Below are 17,943 nucleotides of genomic sequence, written 5' to 3' on the forward strand. Positions count from 1 at the left end.
AGTGCGGCGGGGCGGCATGCCTCCCCTAAATTTGTGTCGCCCTAGGCCCGGCCTTTGTGACCTCTCCTCAAATCCAGGCCTGGTCATCCAACCCTTTCTTAAACCTATCTAATGTATCTGTCAGTACAACTGAATCAGGGAGAGAATGCCACAATCTCACTGTAAGAAAACCCTTTCTGCATTTTATTCCTACTTCATTAAAAGCAATTACATTTGTCTGCTTGAAAATGGTATAAATAGTATGCTCAATACAAATATAATATTAGTAAGATGTTTATACATACATGTTTATACATGCACTGTGTACTGCAATAAAAGACAGTCTTTCCGAGTTGAATGCATTATGCAATTAAAGGCGCAAAGATTGCTAAAGGTCAATAGCAACCAATCAGCAGGTAGCATTTACTCATCACCTCTTTAAAAGGATTTGCTATTGGCTACTGCACTTGACCAAACTCTGTACCTTTTATTACATATGGGAATTCATATGAAAATGTCAGTGGTTGATTTAGGGCAACTGCCTGTTTACTGAAATACCATAATATAGATACAACACTGGTAAGCAGGTGTTAATACCTTTTCAATGGGTACCCCTTCAAGGGGAAATCAATAGGATATCAATATAAACTGGGTAAATTTTACTTTTAACTAAACCCAGTGCTTCCCATCTAGTGTAGGATGCTGTATTCATGAAACATCTTCACCATGGAAATGTCAAGATCCTAAAATACAACTAATTTACTGTTATAACAGCAAGTGCAGAAATAGCACTCCTTGTTTATAATGAGATCCTTACATGCATGGAAGGAACATATTGTAAATTGAATTTAAAAATTTGCATGGAAGAATATCCAGAAATTTTAAAATATGACAATTCAAATCTGGAGTTTCAAACAATAGTAAACTTAAATTATTTATTGTGTGTACGTTATCCATTACACACAGAGAAAAGAGTGCTGCATGTTTGTGTGATGCCTTACTAACTGTTTGAGCTCTCCTGCAGTCTGCAGACAGTTGTGTACATACGTATAAGCCCCTGCCACTTGTTGTATCCTGTAATATGCACTTTATATGAACTTTACCAGATGTGCCAGGTAAGAAAAGTCTATCCTGACCAGTAGAATTATTTTTCATAATTGCTGGAAGGGATGCGAAAATTCGCTGCAAATCCATTCCTGCTTAATAATTTCGCCCATCACTACTTGTAACCATATAAAGGTGGTCTGTTTTTTTATATACACAATCTGTCCCTGGTTATGAGGTAGGGGCTCATTCTGAAGGCCTTTCAGACATTCAACAAAACAAGCCAACACATTTCGAAAATTTAAACTTACATTCAGATAACATATAAATATTCAAATTGCTTGGTCCTACATGACAGTTCATAAAATAACCGATAATGCACTTCTTGCTAATAAAACAGTAGAAAAGAAATTATGCAGAGACGTGACTAGTGGCAGATTTACTACTGCTCAAAACTCTGGGAGGTCAGTGAATCTAGCAGTTATAGTTCTACTACACCAGCTTTATTATAGGTTCCAAAAGGGAAGCTCTTTGCATTTCTGTTATGGTCTCACATCTATGTGCGAGTACATATTGAACTCGTTTCTGTAAAGAAACTATACAGTCTGCCAGAACGCTAGCATCCTATGTCCAAAAAGATTATATGTATTATTACTGGTGTCTATGGATTATGGCACATATAGAAACTTGCAGGTAGTTATATAAATGTAATTTTTATTTTTATATATTTTTATATTTTATTTTATTTATTTTTTTTTTTAAATCATAAAAATAACTCCTGTCTTCTTGGTTCTACCTTCACATAGGTTCATCCACTTATATATACATACAAAAAGGAGGGCACTCTGCTATATATCCTACCTCAGTTGCCCGGTAAAAGGTTCCAATACTATGTAAAAAGTGGAGAAAGTAGTAGTAGCCAATCAGATGTTTTAGTTTGATTTTCTAACTCTTGAAATCTAATTGCTGATGGGTAACATCTCCGATAATGCTTCACTGCACTTTTTGCACAGCATGATAAATATACCCCTAAGTGTATTAGGCTAATGTCAGACGTGGCGTCTGGTGTATATTTTTGGCAAGCGGAAAATACACCAGACGCCTTGTCTGTGCAATGCAAAGGTGTATAATTTTTCCTTCACATCCAGCCATAACCTATGGAAGCTTGTAATCCAACGATTGGACCTCACATCTGGCCCCTCACTATACATTTCATGTTGGTTATAATGAAACACAAAACATTTTCCTTAAAAAAAAACTACACTCCAGCTGACAATGTATTTTATTATCCCACATTTATAAGACAATTTCACTCTAAGGGCAATGACACTGAATGTTTTGATATATCTGGCAATAAATCTTGGCTACCATGGGCTACAAAATGTCTATTTTTTCCTTTCGACTGGATAAAAGGCAAAGTGTCAGTGGGGAAACATATGTGACTACTTTCCAAAGTACAGTAGCCCGAAGTTCCTCGAGAGGCAACTTCGGGCTACTTCGCAAAGCTGAAGCGACACATTTCACACCAGCGACTCACATTATTACAGTGGAAAAGAATTTGCAGGTTAGTTGCCCATGGTAGAGGCGATTTATAGCAGGTGACTAGTTCACATGTGTTACTGCCTTAATACTTTTGTAGTTCCACAATCACACCAACACCACCAGAGCACTCTACAAAGACTGCCCACTGAGTCCCCAAGCATTTGCTGCTGCTAGGAATAAAGCTAATACATATAGCCCCAGACTGTATGTCAGGCGTGACAGTTGTAAGCTCTTCCTCTGACTCACCCCTTTAGTTTAATCTTTACATTCACACCCTCTTGCAGTTAGTTCATTTCACAGTGATCCTACAGAAATATATTGGATTCCATAAATGCTGGAGTTGTTAAAGTAAAAAAAAAAAACCTTGGAGAAGAAGCCCTTACCATTTAAACTCCCAGCTCATATGTGTGACTTTACTTCTGATGGTATAAATGATTCTTAAACCCCCAACGTGGGCTTGAAATTAAAAGAGACTGTTCTCAACAATACTAGTACTAAATATGTAGGTCAAATCTGTTCAATTGCAGGCCTCTAGGGCCTCCTGCTTCAGTAGCATTGAAGTAATTAGTTATTTTGATTGATTTAGTTGTCTTTAACTAAAGGTAAACATGTGTGCTTCTATTTGTGCATTTCACTGAAAACAGAATAACTTCTTTTGAATTGACCAATGCAGGGCTACAAGTAGGACCACACCGTTGAATATGTCATGGCAACATACAATACTAATATGGCAGCCAAAATTGATGGATGATGAAAAGTTTCCCATGGCAGTCAAGCTCCCACCCATCAGAGATACAGCGCCTTCAGTTGTAATAATTTTATACTTGACTGAGTACTAGGACTACATGTCCATGTAAAAGGTATAATTAAAAATTAACCAATCTGCATTTTATTTAAATCACCCAGACTGAAATGCAAGGTGCAGGCATTGTGGTACTTGTATGCTGCATGTTAAGGCACTAAATATTAACCTCTGCATTAATATCAACAGATGGCAGTGTAATACAAGCAAAAATGTAACCTCTTTCTTACTTCATAAAGACTATTATAGCCACACAGTATGTACAGTACATTATATACAACAACATACCAGTTTTATATACAGTAATGTACATAAGGGAGGTGAACTTACTTTTTCCCAGGATCATTTCTTCAAGGAGGACCGACTCCCCCCAAAAAGACAACTAAGGATCCTTATGCTCTGTACTTACAGAACCAATATAAGAGAATTGCCACATATCTACAAGCAAAGAATTTTAAAACTTCCATTGTACAGAGCTGATTCTGGTAAATCTAGCCTGCACAAAATGTACAGTGGCTACATTAGGAATTTGTGGTCATTTATACCACTAAACTACATACAGTACAACATGTATCAGAACTGACTAGTAATTTGTTATCCAACAAAGTATAATGGTGTAGCAGGCCAAAATGACTTAAACAGATTATAACAGACAAGACATATTCTTCATTATATTTAAGCTAGTGATGTAGCACCATGTCCTGTTCTTTTAAAGGAGAAGGATACCTGCTGTCATTATAATCACTTACCTCATACCCCGGGTTGGTGCTCCTGTACCCCAGCTTGGGGTACTTCTCAGTGAGCACTATGGAGCGATTGTCTACTTCCTGCTTATTCGTTCTTTACGTGCATGCACAGTAAAGGAAAAGTTGAACTTTAAAGGACAAGGAAAGTCAAAATCTATTAAGCAGACTATTAAATAGTACTACTATTGCTGTGTAAAAACGCTATATTTGTGGCTTGCCTAATGAAAGATTTACACATACTAGAACTTACATACTTGTTTCAGTGAACGGCGCTGCCATCTTGTCCAGCATGTCACAGAGTGTCCCCCCGCCACAGCATGTCACAGATCATCCTTACATACAAGCAGCTGTTGAGACGTAAAACTCCCAGCATCCTCAGAAAGCAGCTCACTAAGAATGCTAAGAACTGCTTTTAACTTGAGATGTTGGGTTTGATACCTCAAGAGTTACATCCTCCATTAAGACTCTTCAGCAGCACACAACCCCCCCCCCTTCCCCACCGATCCCCGCTCCTGCCACAAACCCGCCCGCTCTTGCCACAAACCCTTCGTCGCTCCCTACACCTGGCCCCCCGCTCCCCCCACCTGCATGTCACAGAGTTCACCGTCACTGCGTCACCATGGCAACCAGACGCTTCTGCTGTGTATGCATGCGCCGCCTACAGTAACAAGTCGCCAAGTCTGGGAAGGAGCGATGCATTATGGGAATCTTCTCTTCCCTGCTCAGCATTTTTTTTTCCTGTTTGGATTCTGATCTTCTGAACAGGTGAAGTATGGGGAGACTTAAGGGCACTATTGAGACAACTGAAGGTATGCCTGCAGCTTGAGATTAACTCTTTATTAGCCTTTCTTTCTCCTTTAAGCAAAAAGCCTACACACTACTGGCACATGCACCAGTCCAGGGCCATAGAAGAATGAAGAAATGGAAGAAGGAGATTGCTTGGAAGTACCCCTGGCCCCAAGCAGTTTTCTGTTAACAAAAACAACTTCCAGGATATCAGGTAGTAAATGAATATAATATAAATGGTTAACATTTTGGATAGTGACCTCATCCTTTCTCCAATGATAATGGAGATTTTCAGCATGGAAATGCTAACTTGAGTAAAGCATTGCCCACTGAAGTGAATGGGAGGTGACAGAGGTAGTTTTAGTGCCTCTCTGTTAGATAAAACCAGCAAAGAATATACACATGCCGTCTGTATCCTATAATACTAGAAAATTCAGAGACACAAAATTCAGCTAGAAGGCTGCAATGATTGCGGTTTGATCTAGATGTAATCAGTCCCTGAATTTTCAAGTGATTTTGGTAACCTTAATATAATACATTTATTTTATTAGAACTTTCTATTATTCAAATATAATAAGTTCTAAATTCTAATCCCTTACAATAACTTACTAAAATACATATTTTATCTTGATCCCAAATTGAATTAAAGAGTTAAAGCCCAGAAGGTGCACTGAAGTGAATAGGAGGTGACAGTGGTAGTTTCAGTGCCTCTGTATCCTGTAATACTACCATATATAACAGCACTTATTTTTACCTTACCTTATTATTTATGTTGTACCTATAAAGGCATGGATTCATAAACATGCCTATATAGAGCATTTGTCCGGTACAGTATACAGAGAAAACATCACCCAAGGAGTTATTTTCTGTGAAGTTATTTTCTGTGAATTGTTTACTTTCCTGACAGAAGGGCAATATTTTACTAAACAAGGACTTATGTATGGAAACTTATTATCAAAATTCTTGGGTCATGGGGATTTCTGGGTAAGGGTTTCGACTGTAATTTGTAACACCATAAGCCTTCTAAAAATATTTCAAACATTAAATAAACCCATTAGGATTGTTTTGCAACAAATATGGGTTCATGCAGCTTAGTTAGGATCAAGTACATGGCACTGTTTTATTATTAAGAGAAAACGAAAATAATCACATTAAATTATAAGTTTTTGCTTAAAATAAACTTTATAGGAAATGGCCTTATATTATGTTATATTACAGGTATGGATCCCTTATCTGGAAACCCGTTATCCAGAAAGCTCTGAATTACGAAAAGTCTGTCTCCCATAGACTCATTTTAATCAAATAATTCAGAATTTTAGAACTGATTTCCTTTTTCTCTGTAATAATAAAACAGAACCTTGTACTTGATCCCAACTAAGATATAAATAGTCCTTATTAGATGCAAAACAATCCTATTGGGTTTAATTAATGTTTTATCGATTTTTTAGCAGATTTAAGGTATGGAGATCCAAATTACGGAAAGACCCCATATCCAGAATACCCTTGGTCCCAAGCATTCTGGATAACGGGTCCTATACCTGTATATCATTTATATGTCATTTCACAAATGACTAGGTCATTGGGTGTTTTACTTTTATTATGGATTCAAATATATATACAGTGTGTTAAACTGCAATAAGCTATAGTTCTGCCTAGGTTTTTTCCCCTCTATCCAAGTTACAGAACTGTAAAGCTAAGATGAGCACAGCACACCAATTTTCATAGGCAAAATTTATTTTTTATTTCTTCCATAGAACTAGTGTGTGATAAAGGGCATTTCCCAGACAACCGCTCACTCATGCACATAGCCACATACACAGGGGAGACAGCTAATGTATAGGGCTACATAAGAGATGCTGCCTTGCATAGGAGGGATACAGGCATAAGCCCTTCCCTCACATCTAAGAGGATGTAAGGGTAAGGATTTAATCCTGAACTAAATTGTTTCATTGCTCAGAAATATTGTATAGTATAGTCAGTATATAGCAATATAAGGCAAGTAAAGAATGAGCAAGACTTCTGTTTGCCTACTGTGTCTATATATATTTTATATACATACATTACATTTGTATTTGTATGCAATCTGCTTGTTTTATGTACACATTCTATTACTGCATAATGCTGTTGGATATGTTGGTTCTTTACAAACACTTACTGCTACTACTATTATTATATAATGAAGAATGTAAGCAATTATTAATTATTAAATGTCCTAGCATTGCAAATTACTAAAGGAGAATTAAACCCTAAAAATAAATATTGGGAGAAATGCCATGTTTACATACTTAATTACTGCACCAGCCTAACGTTTCAGAACCTCACAAAAGTGACTCGGGTCTTTAAAGCATAGGGGGTGAGCATCTTTGATTTTGTTAAGGCTGATGCCAGACAAGGCGTTTTTACGCTGCGTATTTTCTAATTCTCTCAGCGGCTGAAAAACGCACGATATCATCATCCATAGAAATAACTTAAACAGTCTTGATGGAAAACACACTATGCGTAAATACATTAGAAAACACGTTACCACGGACTTTTCATGCGTTTGCCGAAATACGCCGTTATTTGCACAGCAACCTATTCCTATGTATACACAAAGGCAGCTGCAGACCTTGCGGAAATGCTCTGCATTTTGTACTATTTCGCACTATTAGCACCATGGGAAACGGGATTTGCTACGTCACCAGTACTAGGCAGAAATACGTCATAGTCAGGGGCTGTGTGGGTTGTGCAGCGTTTATAGGCGGAGAAAATACGCAGCGTAAAAACACCACATCTGGCATCAGCCTAAGAGTGTCAGTGACTGTGTTCTGATCAGCTGTTGAAAAGCTAACCTTAGAGGTTGACGCAAATCATCATTCTGATGCTAATTGCACTGGTGTCTGAGCTGTTATTTAATAAGAATCTAAAATAATTACTAATCAGCTTTGTATTGTGACTGTTACATATTGTAAGTTGGTCCCTAAATGTATAGAGCATGTGCAATGAATCAGCAGAAAAGAAGATGGGGAGCTGCTGAGGGCATCTTTGGTGGTACAGATCTTCACTGCCAAAGGTCTGCAATTGCCTTTAGTTGGTACAGAATCCCAAAACGTTATGCCAAGAATTTCTAGGCTACATCTTTGTTAAGCTTTAGTTCCCCATGAAAATTAGTCAAATCTGCTTAATTTGCATTATGGTGTGTTGAGTGGAACATGCCAGCTGCCAGGTGTTTTTGTGCTACACACCCAGGCTATACAAATATTTAATATAAGGTTACTGGAAAATTCAAACTAAATTTAGTTAGAAGGCTGCAATGATTGCAGTTTGATTTAGATGTTATCAGTCCCTGAATTTTCAAGTGATTTGGTAACCTTAATATAATACATTTATTTTACTACAATTTTCTATACAAATATAATAAGTTCTAAATTCTAATCCCTTACAATAACTTACTAAAATACATATTTTATCTTGATCCCAAATTGAATTAAAGAGTTAAAGCCCAGAAGGCGCACTGAATTTCCTATTTGCATTTACTTCATAGACACAAACTATGAGGGATGTCTAAAGCAAAACTGGGACAGAAAGTGCTGACTAATTCTGGTTTAATGGTGTCACCTGGTGAATAATGCAAAGAAAATCCTCCAGGTCAGGTTTTCCCACATCCGCTCCCTTGGGTCCCCATCAGTGCAGAACGGTGCACTTGAGCACAGGTGGATGAATCAATGCCCAGGTTGTTATGACACATCACCTGTGCTAATGGCATTTACCCCCTTTACATGTGGCGTTACTGGGCCCCTTAGGCTGATGCCACACCAGGCGTAGGGCTGATTTTTTCGGCAAGCGGAAAAACGCTTGCCGAAAATTCAGCCCTACGCCTGCTACTTGTGCCTGCACCCGAATGAATGGGATATGCTCGGGTGAAGGCACAAGTAGCCGATATACGCATGAAAACGCGAGACTTTGCATTCTCTCGCGTTTTCATGCGTATATCGCTACTTGTGCCTTCACCCGAGCGTATCCCATTCATTCGGGTGCAGGCACAAGTAGCAGGCGTAGGGCTGAATTTTCGGCAAGCGTTTTTCCGCTTGCCGAAAAAATCAGCCCTACGCCTGGTGTGGCATCAGTCTTAGGAATTAGGCTTGAAAACTCCTAAGATTAACAATGGGTTATTAAATTCTAAGCATACAATTATCTATCAAGATATTAAAGGAATAATTTAGGAGTTAATAAATAATATACAGTATTGAAACACAAGGCTAGGCATGAAATTCTGTTTAATACTGGCAAAGACAAAAATCAGTTCACTCTTATTGTTCTCATGAAGATATGAAACAAAAGGTCTAACAATTAGGTAAGGCTGATGCCACACCATGCGTATGGTGTATATTTTTGTCAAGCCACAAAACGCTTGTGAAAATACGCGCCATACGCTCCTACCTGTGCCTGCACTTGAATGAATGGAATACGCTCAAGTGCAGGCACATGTAGCTGAAATCTGCATAAAAACACAAGAGAATGCAAAGTCTTGCGTTTTTATGTGGATATCGGCTACATGTGCCTGCACCCGAGCGTATTCCATTCATTCGGGTGCAGGCACAGGTAGGAGCGTATGGCACATATTTTCACAAGCGTTTTTCGGGTTGCCAAAAATATACGCCATACACATGGGGGCTGATTTACTAATCCACAATCCAAATCCCGAATGGGAAAAAATCGGATTGGAAACGAACATTTTGCAACTTTTTTGTATTTTTTTTCGTCACCGTCGCGACTTTTTCGTACCCGTTACGACTTGAGCGAATTGTCGCAACTTTTTCATAGCCATTATGACTTTCGTGAATTGTCGCGACTTTTGCATAGCCATTATGACTTTCGTGAATTGTCGCGACTTTTGCATAGCCATTATGACTTTCGTGAATTGTCGCGACTTTTGCATAGCCATTATGACTTTCGTGAATTGTCGCAAAAAAGTCGCAAAATACCGATCATTACAAAAAAAACGCATTCGGACGCTTTTCGGACGTTCGTGGATTAGTAAATGTGCCCCATGATGTGGCATCAGCCTAAGGTCTCATGCAGAGAATGCAAATTTGTTTGTAAAACCAGATGTGACTGTGGCAAGGTAGTCTTAGCAGACACCTGGATATAGTTCCAGGGATAACTGTATATAAGCACCCACTCCATATCTTATTTTAAATAGCCATTAGGCACCCATATCTGCTGCATTGCACCTCTATAGGGAGGTCATCTCCATAAATGCCAAACACTGCCTTAAAGTTGCAGAATCAAATATGGCATATAAGGGTGAAAATCAAATTCCCACCGAATCTTGCACTTAGTCCCATTAGTCAGTTAATTATACTAAATTCATTTATCTGAAGATTCTGTTACGATTCATTTGTACTATGTAGTCTAGAGTATTCAGTTTATACTGTGTTCTGCAGTATAAACCCCTTTTCCTGCACCCATACATTTAGGGACAGATTTATATAAATGTGAGTTAGGAGCCTAATACATAAAAACTTGCCCACGTTCTATTCATTCCTATGGGATTTTTAGAAGTGTATTTATAAAATGGTGAACTTTAACTTTTCATCCACTAATTAATACTCTTCTAAAAATCCCATAGAAATAGAATTGGTGAGTTTTATGTATTAAGCTCTGAACTCACACTTTGCTAAAGCTGTGCCTAAATGTATGGTTGCAGGAGAAGGGGTTTATACCGCAGAACACAATATAAACTTAATTTTATATAGAATACATAGTACACATAAATACATTTAACAAGATCAACATGAAAATAAAAGGATCTAAATGAAAAGGAAATGAAAAGAAAATGTCTCTTATTTTGATCATACAGGTCCCTAAATAATGCAGACCAGTCAAAAGTAATTTTAGAAACAGTGGCATACCTGGCAGTCAACCCCAACCACACACCGCCTTCCTTCTCGCAAAAAGTAAAATTATGTGTTGGGGATTCCAAATGAAGGCTATAATTAGATGCACATGGTAAAGGATACCCCCTCCCCCTTGGGGACTATTAATTCACAGTAATAATGCAGCCTTGGCTTGTTCCTGTCTTGGAGGAAAACTGCTTTGAGGGAAAAATCACTTGTTTGGATTTTTCTAGCCATACCAATTGAATGGTACAATTTCATTACCCTCAGCAAGTAAGACTATATATATGTAACTATTGTAGCCTTTTCAACCCTCCCCTATAATAGGTTTTTGAGATAAAATATACTAATACTATCCCCACACTTTTTGCCGCAGAGGAAATTTGACCTACAAATTGTGCCCAGACCAGACTATAACCGCAATTTGGATCTCCATACCTTAAGTATGTTAAAAATAATTTAAATACCGGTATTGAATAAAACCAATAGGTTTGTTTTGCCTCCAATAAGGATTAATTATGTCTTAGTTGGGATTAAGTACAAGGTACTGTTTTATTATTACAGAGAAAAAGGAAATCACTTTAAAAATTAGAATTATTTGTTTATAATGGAGTCTATGGGAGATGGCCATTCTGTAATTCGGAACTTTCTGGATAACGGGTTTCCGGATAAGGGGTCCGATAACTGTACTCATAAACCAAACAGAATTTTGCAAATACTTTTCCAAGTCTGGTTGCAGTCTTTTCCCGTATTTGGCGCTAGAGTGACATGTGCGCCTGATACTTAAGACACAAATGTGCTATGTCTATAGATGCAGGGCACTAAAGGAACCCTGGTTCTACTGCCATGATAAATATTGTAGGTCTTTAAAAACCTGAAATGAATAAAATCATTGGAATGTAATACTGTGACAAGCTGTAAATATGCTGAAAAAATATGCTCCATTGAATGTTGGTAATTATTTCCCATTTTTAGAATGCAAATAACAGGGAAGGAGAATAAGTCAAAAATGAAGGGTCAGTGAAAGGGTTTGAAGTGTAATGATGTGTGGGAAGGATGAAATATGGAGCCATAAAATACTTGGGCAAAGGCTATTAAATTACATTGGAATCCATGTCAGGGAGACCAGAGAGTGGTACACCTTAAGTTGAGGAAAATAAAATTTGAAACAGAGAGATACAACCCTTTACACTTTACAGGTTGGAATCCTGGCAATACAGGTATAGGATCTATTATCCAGAATGCTCGGGACCAAGGGTATTCCGGATAAGGGGTCTTTCCGTAATTTGGATCTCCATACCTTAAGTCTACTAAAAAATCAATAAAACATTAATTAAACCCAATAGGATTGTTCTGCATCTAATACGGATTATTTATATCTTAGTTGTGATCAATTACAAGGTACTGTTTTATTTCTACATAGAAAAAGGAAATCAGTTTTAAAATTTTGAATTATTTGATTAAAATGGAGTCTATGGGAGACAGGCTTTCCGTAATTCGGAGCTTTCTGGATAACGGGTTTCCGGATAAGGGGTCCAATACCTGTACCATAAAACTGGAACTTAAAATTACATAAAACAAACCTAGGTATTGCATTTCTGAACGTGTGTCACTATTTTACTTGCCCATTGGCCCATAGCAATAGAAATCAATGGATTACATTTTTGGTGATCTGAATTTTGGGCATTTGTCGGCAGGCTAGTTAATTTGCAATATTCTTCCATTCCATTCTGCAAAGACATCCCTTCCAGTCAACATCACTTGTGAATTTAGTGCCCAGTGGGTAGCAGTTCAGGTCATGGATACAGAAGTTGTGGATCAGATTGAAAGCAGATAAAATTGCAAATTCCAAGTTCTAACCAATTAGACACACACAGGTCATCAAGTGTTTAGTACCAGTGATCAGCTTTTTCTGCATGAGATTCATCTAACTTACTGTAGTACAAAGGAAAATAAGTCATATTTGTGTTCAGCATATACTTGTAGTTGCTTTTAATATGCCCTATCTGCCATTACCCTAGCCTTAAAAAAAAAACTCTTTGCATACAAGTAGGCTCGTGGTATGTACTTACACATATCTTAAGGGTAGGATTTGTTCTGTTTGAATCTTACTACAGGTATGGATCTAATATTCAGAATGGATTTTGTTCTGTAATTTGGATTACCATAACTTAAGTCTCTTATGCATCTTAGGTATGGTCAAGTACAAGGTAATTATTAACATTATAAACATTTATTTATAAAGCGCCAACATATTCTGCAGCGCAGGTAATGTTTGATTATTACAGAGAAATAAGGAAACACATTTTAAAAATTCAAACTATTTGGTTTAAAATGGAATATGTGAGAGATCACCTTCATCTAATTCTTTCTGGATATCAGGCTTCTAAATAAGGGATCCCATACCTGTAATGGTAGGATTTGGGATGCAATTTACCACTGTGTGTGCCATTGGTAGGGTATATAGATTGAAAACCCAAGTGAAGTAAGGATTGATGTGAAATATTACTTTTACTAAAAATGACAACTGCATCCCTTATTATGGGGCCGATTCACTAAAGCGTGTTAAAACAAGCGCTATTTATAGCATGCGTTAAAAATTTTATCGCTTCTTATTTTTTGCGACTTAGCGCACGATTCACTAAAAGGACAGGTGTCATAATTTAGACGTGATGTTCTTGCGTTGCGTAGCTCTCGCTGAGTGTTTTTCTCTCGTTATTTTCCACCATGTGCATTATTTCCCGCTATATTAGCGCACGATTTAATGCACGTAGCCATTACTTTCGGAAAACTACTTTTCTGAAAAATACCATTTCCCTGAAAACTGGAGGAAGCATCACTCTAGGGCCAACACATATTTGAAAAAATCCCACTTTAAAGTCCATGTTGTGTTGCCAAAAGCTCACAAACCACAATTTTCTTTAAGTCCCACCTGCCCCAAGTAGGTGTTAATTTTCGCACAGACTAATGTGATATTTAGCGCATTTAACCCTTCATATGTGTTTGTGAATCATACATTAGTATCATGTCTATGCGAGAATTAACGCAATGCGAGGTAAATAAACATGCTTTTTTTGTGCATGCGATATGCGTTTTAACGTATGCGAAATGACTTTGATGAATCGGTACTTATTTATTGCGTGCTTTTTAAAGCAAAAAAGCATGCGATAAGCGTTATCACACTTTAGTGAATCGGCCCCTATATGTGTTATTATTATAACATTTTAAATCTTTTAAGGCTTTTATACAAATGTAAAAAAAATAATTTAATATAACTGTCAATAGTCCATGCTACACATTACTGGTATGGGACCTACTGCCTGGAACATTAGGGACTCAGATAATGTGTCTATTGTAACCAGGAACACAATGTCTGCTTGCACCTGAAAGTGCAAGCAGCAGAGCTTATCAAGTGATTAAGCGCTGCTTTTTTAGAAGAATCACCAGGCTGAGGCAGGTATATTGTGCAGGAGCTTCCTATATGGGGAGTTTTGTCCTTCTCTGTAAAAAAAACAGCAGGCAAAAAAGTCTGAAATGTCACAACATCATTTACAAGGTTTTATCTCTTTACTACAGTGAATTAGACAAGAATAAAGGATTGACTATTTCAGTTGTAATGTATTGCATTGCTGATTTTTCTGAGAATTCTGTATAGCAGGTTTTCAAATGACAAATTCTAGATCTGTGTAACAAAATTTTGCTTTTAGAAAATCAACTATTTAGTTCCCCTTATAAGTAGATTATCTTTTAAAAACGATCTTTTGTGCTAGTCTTCGTCTTTAATGGGAATGTTCACTGACAATAACTAAATAACTGCACAGTGCAGCAAAAATAAAGTAAATATGATTTCAATTTTAATTTGCTATGACTTGCAATTAGTATTATGAAAGTGTTCTTCAAGCATGGACATATTGCAAATTCACAGTTTTAGAGGTCTTTTTAGCCCACCCTTAGCGGTGTTTTGGGATTGAAGTCTGCAGTCACTGAAAGGGGCTTACAGTCTAGGCCATTCTTCATGGTGCTGAATAAGATAAACTACATTTGTATCTTTACTTTATTAGGGTAAAAACACAGGAGAACTGTTATTCATTTTACAGCCAACAAATACATTAACAGCCCCACCCCTAAAATCGTAATATCTTTATTGCCACAGACAAACACAATGAATATGAAAGCTATCAGCTGTTTTCCTACTTGTGGCACATTAAATTAACTTACTGTTGGAGAGGCCTACAGTTTACTGCAAAGCTAAGTACAGTGGCTATTCTAGGAGAGGATGGGCTAACATGTTCAGGAAATAAAGAGGCCGTTTTATATGTTTATTGGGAGGATAATTAAAATACAGACTCTCTGCCTATACCTGAACCAATCTGTTGTGGCAATTTTTGATAGGAACATGCCTATTTTTAGGCCATAATAATTTTATTCAAAGGATACATAAACCACTATGAGCTATCCCTTTTTACTGAGGTTAATGGTCAGTTTACTAGTTTCCTCAACCATTTTTCAAAACTTTAATATCTGTGCTCCTTCCATTATTTTGGCTGTGTATCTTTATGGGCAAACTGAGTTTCTAGTTACTCCCTATAAACAAGCAATGAGTAGCAGGATTAGCATTCTTATTATAGTACCATCACATCACTAAGAATAATGTTCCCTTCTGGCCACTGGTATAGCAGAACCTTTCAAACCATTCATCCAAGATCTATGGTGCTAAAACACTGTTATGTTCTGTCTCTCCTGTAACAGCCTAAGCTTTCAAAGCAATGCATCTCCTCTGTAGTGCAGGAAATGCAACCCCCTTCCCCCAAAAAAGGGGAGCCTGCAAATGTTCCTTTTAAGGATTGTGGACTTTTATATGCCCTCTGTAGGTGTAGGATAATTCACTCCACACTACAAACCCTATTAGGGCACGAATTAAAAAAAAATAGGTGCATAGCCACAGGCATCTGATATAACCCTCGCCTCTAATGCTAATATTGTTTTGCCTTGTTATGTGTTTAACCTCACCATTGCTGGAGGGCTTCCAATATGCTGACCAGGTAGGAACAGAAAGGTGAAATTATAGTTTCCTGCACACATAGGAACTATGTGACAACAGCAAATGAATTACCTCTAGGGATAAATATGGGCTAAAAGAAGTTATCTGGGTCAAGGAGGGCAAGGCAGGGTGTGGGTAACATAGTGGCGCATATTCTCCTTGCGGCCTGTGATTCATGCCAGTCTTTGACACCACAGTCCTCTATATATTTTTTAACTGCCTAAGCATCTTTTTCAATGAAATATGTGAGTTTGTATTAGCCTTAAATTGTGCCTAAGTCTTAGAACATGTGTGATAAAGGAAGACTAAAGCTATCAATAATTTACTAAAATGGCTACACCTTGTATTCCAAATCCCTTCAGTAAAATGAAAAAATTGCAACTGTGATCTGTTTGATATTTAAACCCTTACGCCGACCTTAGAAAATTCAACCACACCCCATGCTCTCTGGACCATCAAGTCAACATTTCCCTGGAAGAATTCAGCCACCTACTTTCTGTTAAACTGCAGGCATTGTATGAAACCCCAGTCACAGACATTATGGAACCATCACAAAAATATAAAATGGAGGAAATTTTAAAGATGTACATGAACATGGTTCATTTCATCCCCTATCATGTTCTAAATTTGCAACTCAGATTTGTGCCCATGTTATAAAGGCACAGTGCACACATGCAGAGCAATTATTAGTGATATAATGGACTGATAATTATATTTGTGTCAATGATCCAGTCAGCACACAAATTAGCAACACAACTCTTACATACACTGACCCTCCTAATGCCTGTTAGCACAATGGTACCACTATCACAGGCCCAGTGGTCTATAAGCTGCACACAGGCACCAGTAGCAGTCTAGGGCAGGCCACATAGCTTATATCTTACACTGAGTCATCCTTTTTGGGGTAATTTGGAGCATTTAAATATAGTTATCATTCACATAAATCTTACACGGGAATATATTTTATGCCGTCTGAAGTGAAGTATAAAATACCAGAAAAAAAATAAAAGTATTACACATGCCATGTCATTTATGTGAATGGCAGAAAATCGTTTTCACATAGATGAGACCATGCACTCAAAGCACCTTGTAGCCCACGCCTGGCACTTAAGGTGTTAAAAACTGTGCCACAGCCAGCAGCACCCAATTCATGCATCTCCAATTGAATCTAATGCCACCCTCCTGAGATACATCATCCTCTTGTCCACTGACAGCGGCTTCTCCATATTAACACCGTATAAATGTGTTGAGCTTTCTATATTTCCCCTTACTTTAGCATGGCCTCTTCCTTCTCCTCCTCCTGCTTCTGTCGGTCCATCACTGCCATGATAATTGTTCTCTCTTCCTCTGTCAGATGGCTGAGATCGGGGAGATCCTGCATGGGGGGAGGCACTGTGGGTGGCCGAGGGCCCCTGGGCCCCATTGATGAAGACATTAGAATAGTGATGAGGGCAAGGGGGAGCGTCCACCGTCAACCCCAAAGATGAAAGAAATGGAGCCCGTCTCCCCCACCCTACCTTCACCGTGTATTCCTAAGCAGCAAATCAGTCCTTTCCAGCAGATCCCCCCACAGAAAAGAATGGGAGTTTGTAAATGGGGGACATTCCCCCCAAGTTTTATGATGCCTGAGCCATCCCCCCCATAATGTGGAATAATGACTGATACCCCCTGCAGCTGTGATGGGATCTGGAGCTGCTCTTCACTGCTTCCCTTCCCTGCCTGAGCTCCTTGCAGGCAGCAGCAGCAGCAGCAGCAGCGATAGTACTTCTCCCGGTGCTGCAGATGACACAGAGGCTGCTATGGGAGTGGAGGAGGGAGGGGGCTGCTGGGGAGATGAACAGAAGCTTTTAACACTGAGATGTGGGGGAGGGGCCGCTGCCTGCATCCCTCCCTTCCTGAGCAGCATCTCTCTTTGCCCTAAGCGTGAGGTGGCTGCCTCCCGCGCCTTTAATGTATGTATGTGAGGGGATTTTGGGACAGTGCCCTGGGTCACGCATTTGTTACAGTGAAGAAAAGATAGGGATGACAGGAGTCATTTACTAAATAGAAGGCAGTGCGTAAAGTGCAAAAAAGACAGCAATCAGCCATTTTTGAACTTTGCAGTCTCCTGCTCTTTCTGCATTT

At 38.3% G+C, this 17,943-nt stretch overlaps 1 protein-coding gene across 18 annotated transcripts in view; it reads right to left on the minus strand.

Annotated features, from left to right (window-relative positions):
* Positions 1 to 17,617, minus strand: part of rims1 (regulating synaptic membrane exocytosis 1) — a 198,829-nt gene extending 181,212 nt beyond the window's left edge. For 12 of the 18 annotated variants that reach the window (XM_031901435.1, XM_031901443.1, XM_031901429.1 and 9 more), the window contains exon 1: positions 17,091 to 17,615. In XM_031901435.1, coding sequence (XP_031757295.1) covers positions 17,091 to 17,254 — 164 coding nt within the window. In that variant the 5' untranslated portion in view covers positions 17,255 to 17,615. 18 annotated transcript variants of the gene reach the window in all.
* Positions 17,618 to 17,943: the final 326 nt, after the last annotated feature.

Source organism: Xenopus tropicalis, chromosome 5, assembly GCF_000004195.4.
Source record: "Xenopus tropicalis strain Nigerian chromosome 5, UCB_Xtro_10.0, whole genome shotgun sequence".
In the NCBI taxonomy this organism is placed as follows: domain Eukaryota; kingdom Metazoa; phylum Chordata; class Amphibia; order Anura; family Pipidae; genus Xenopus; species Xenopus tropicalis.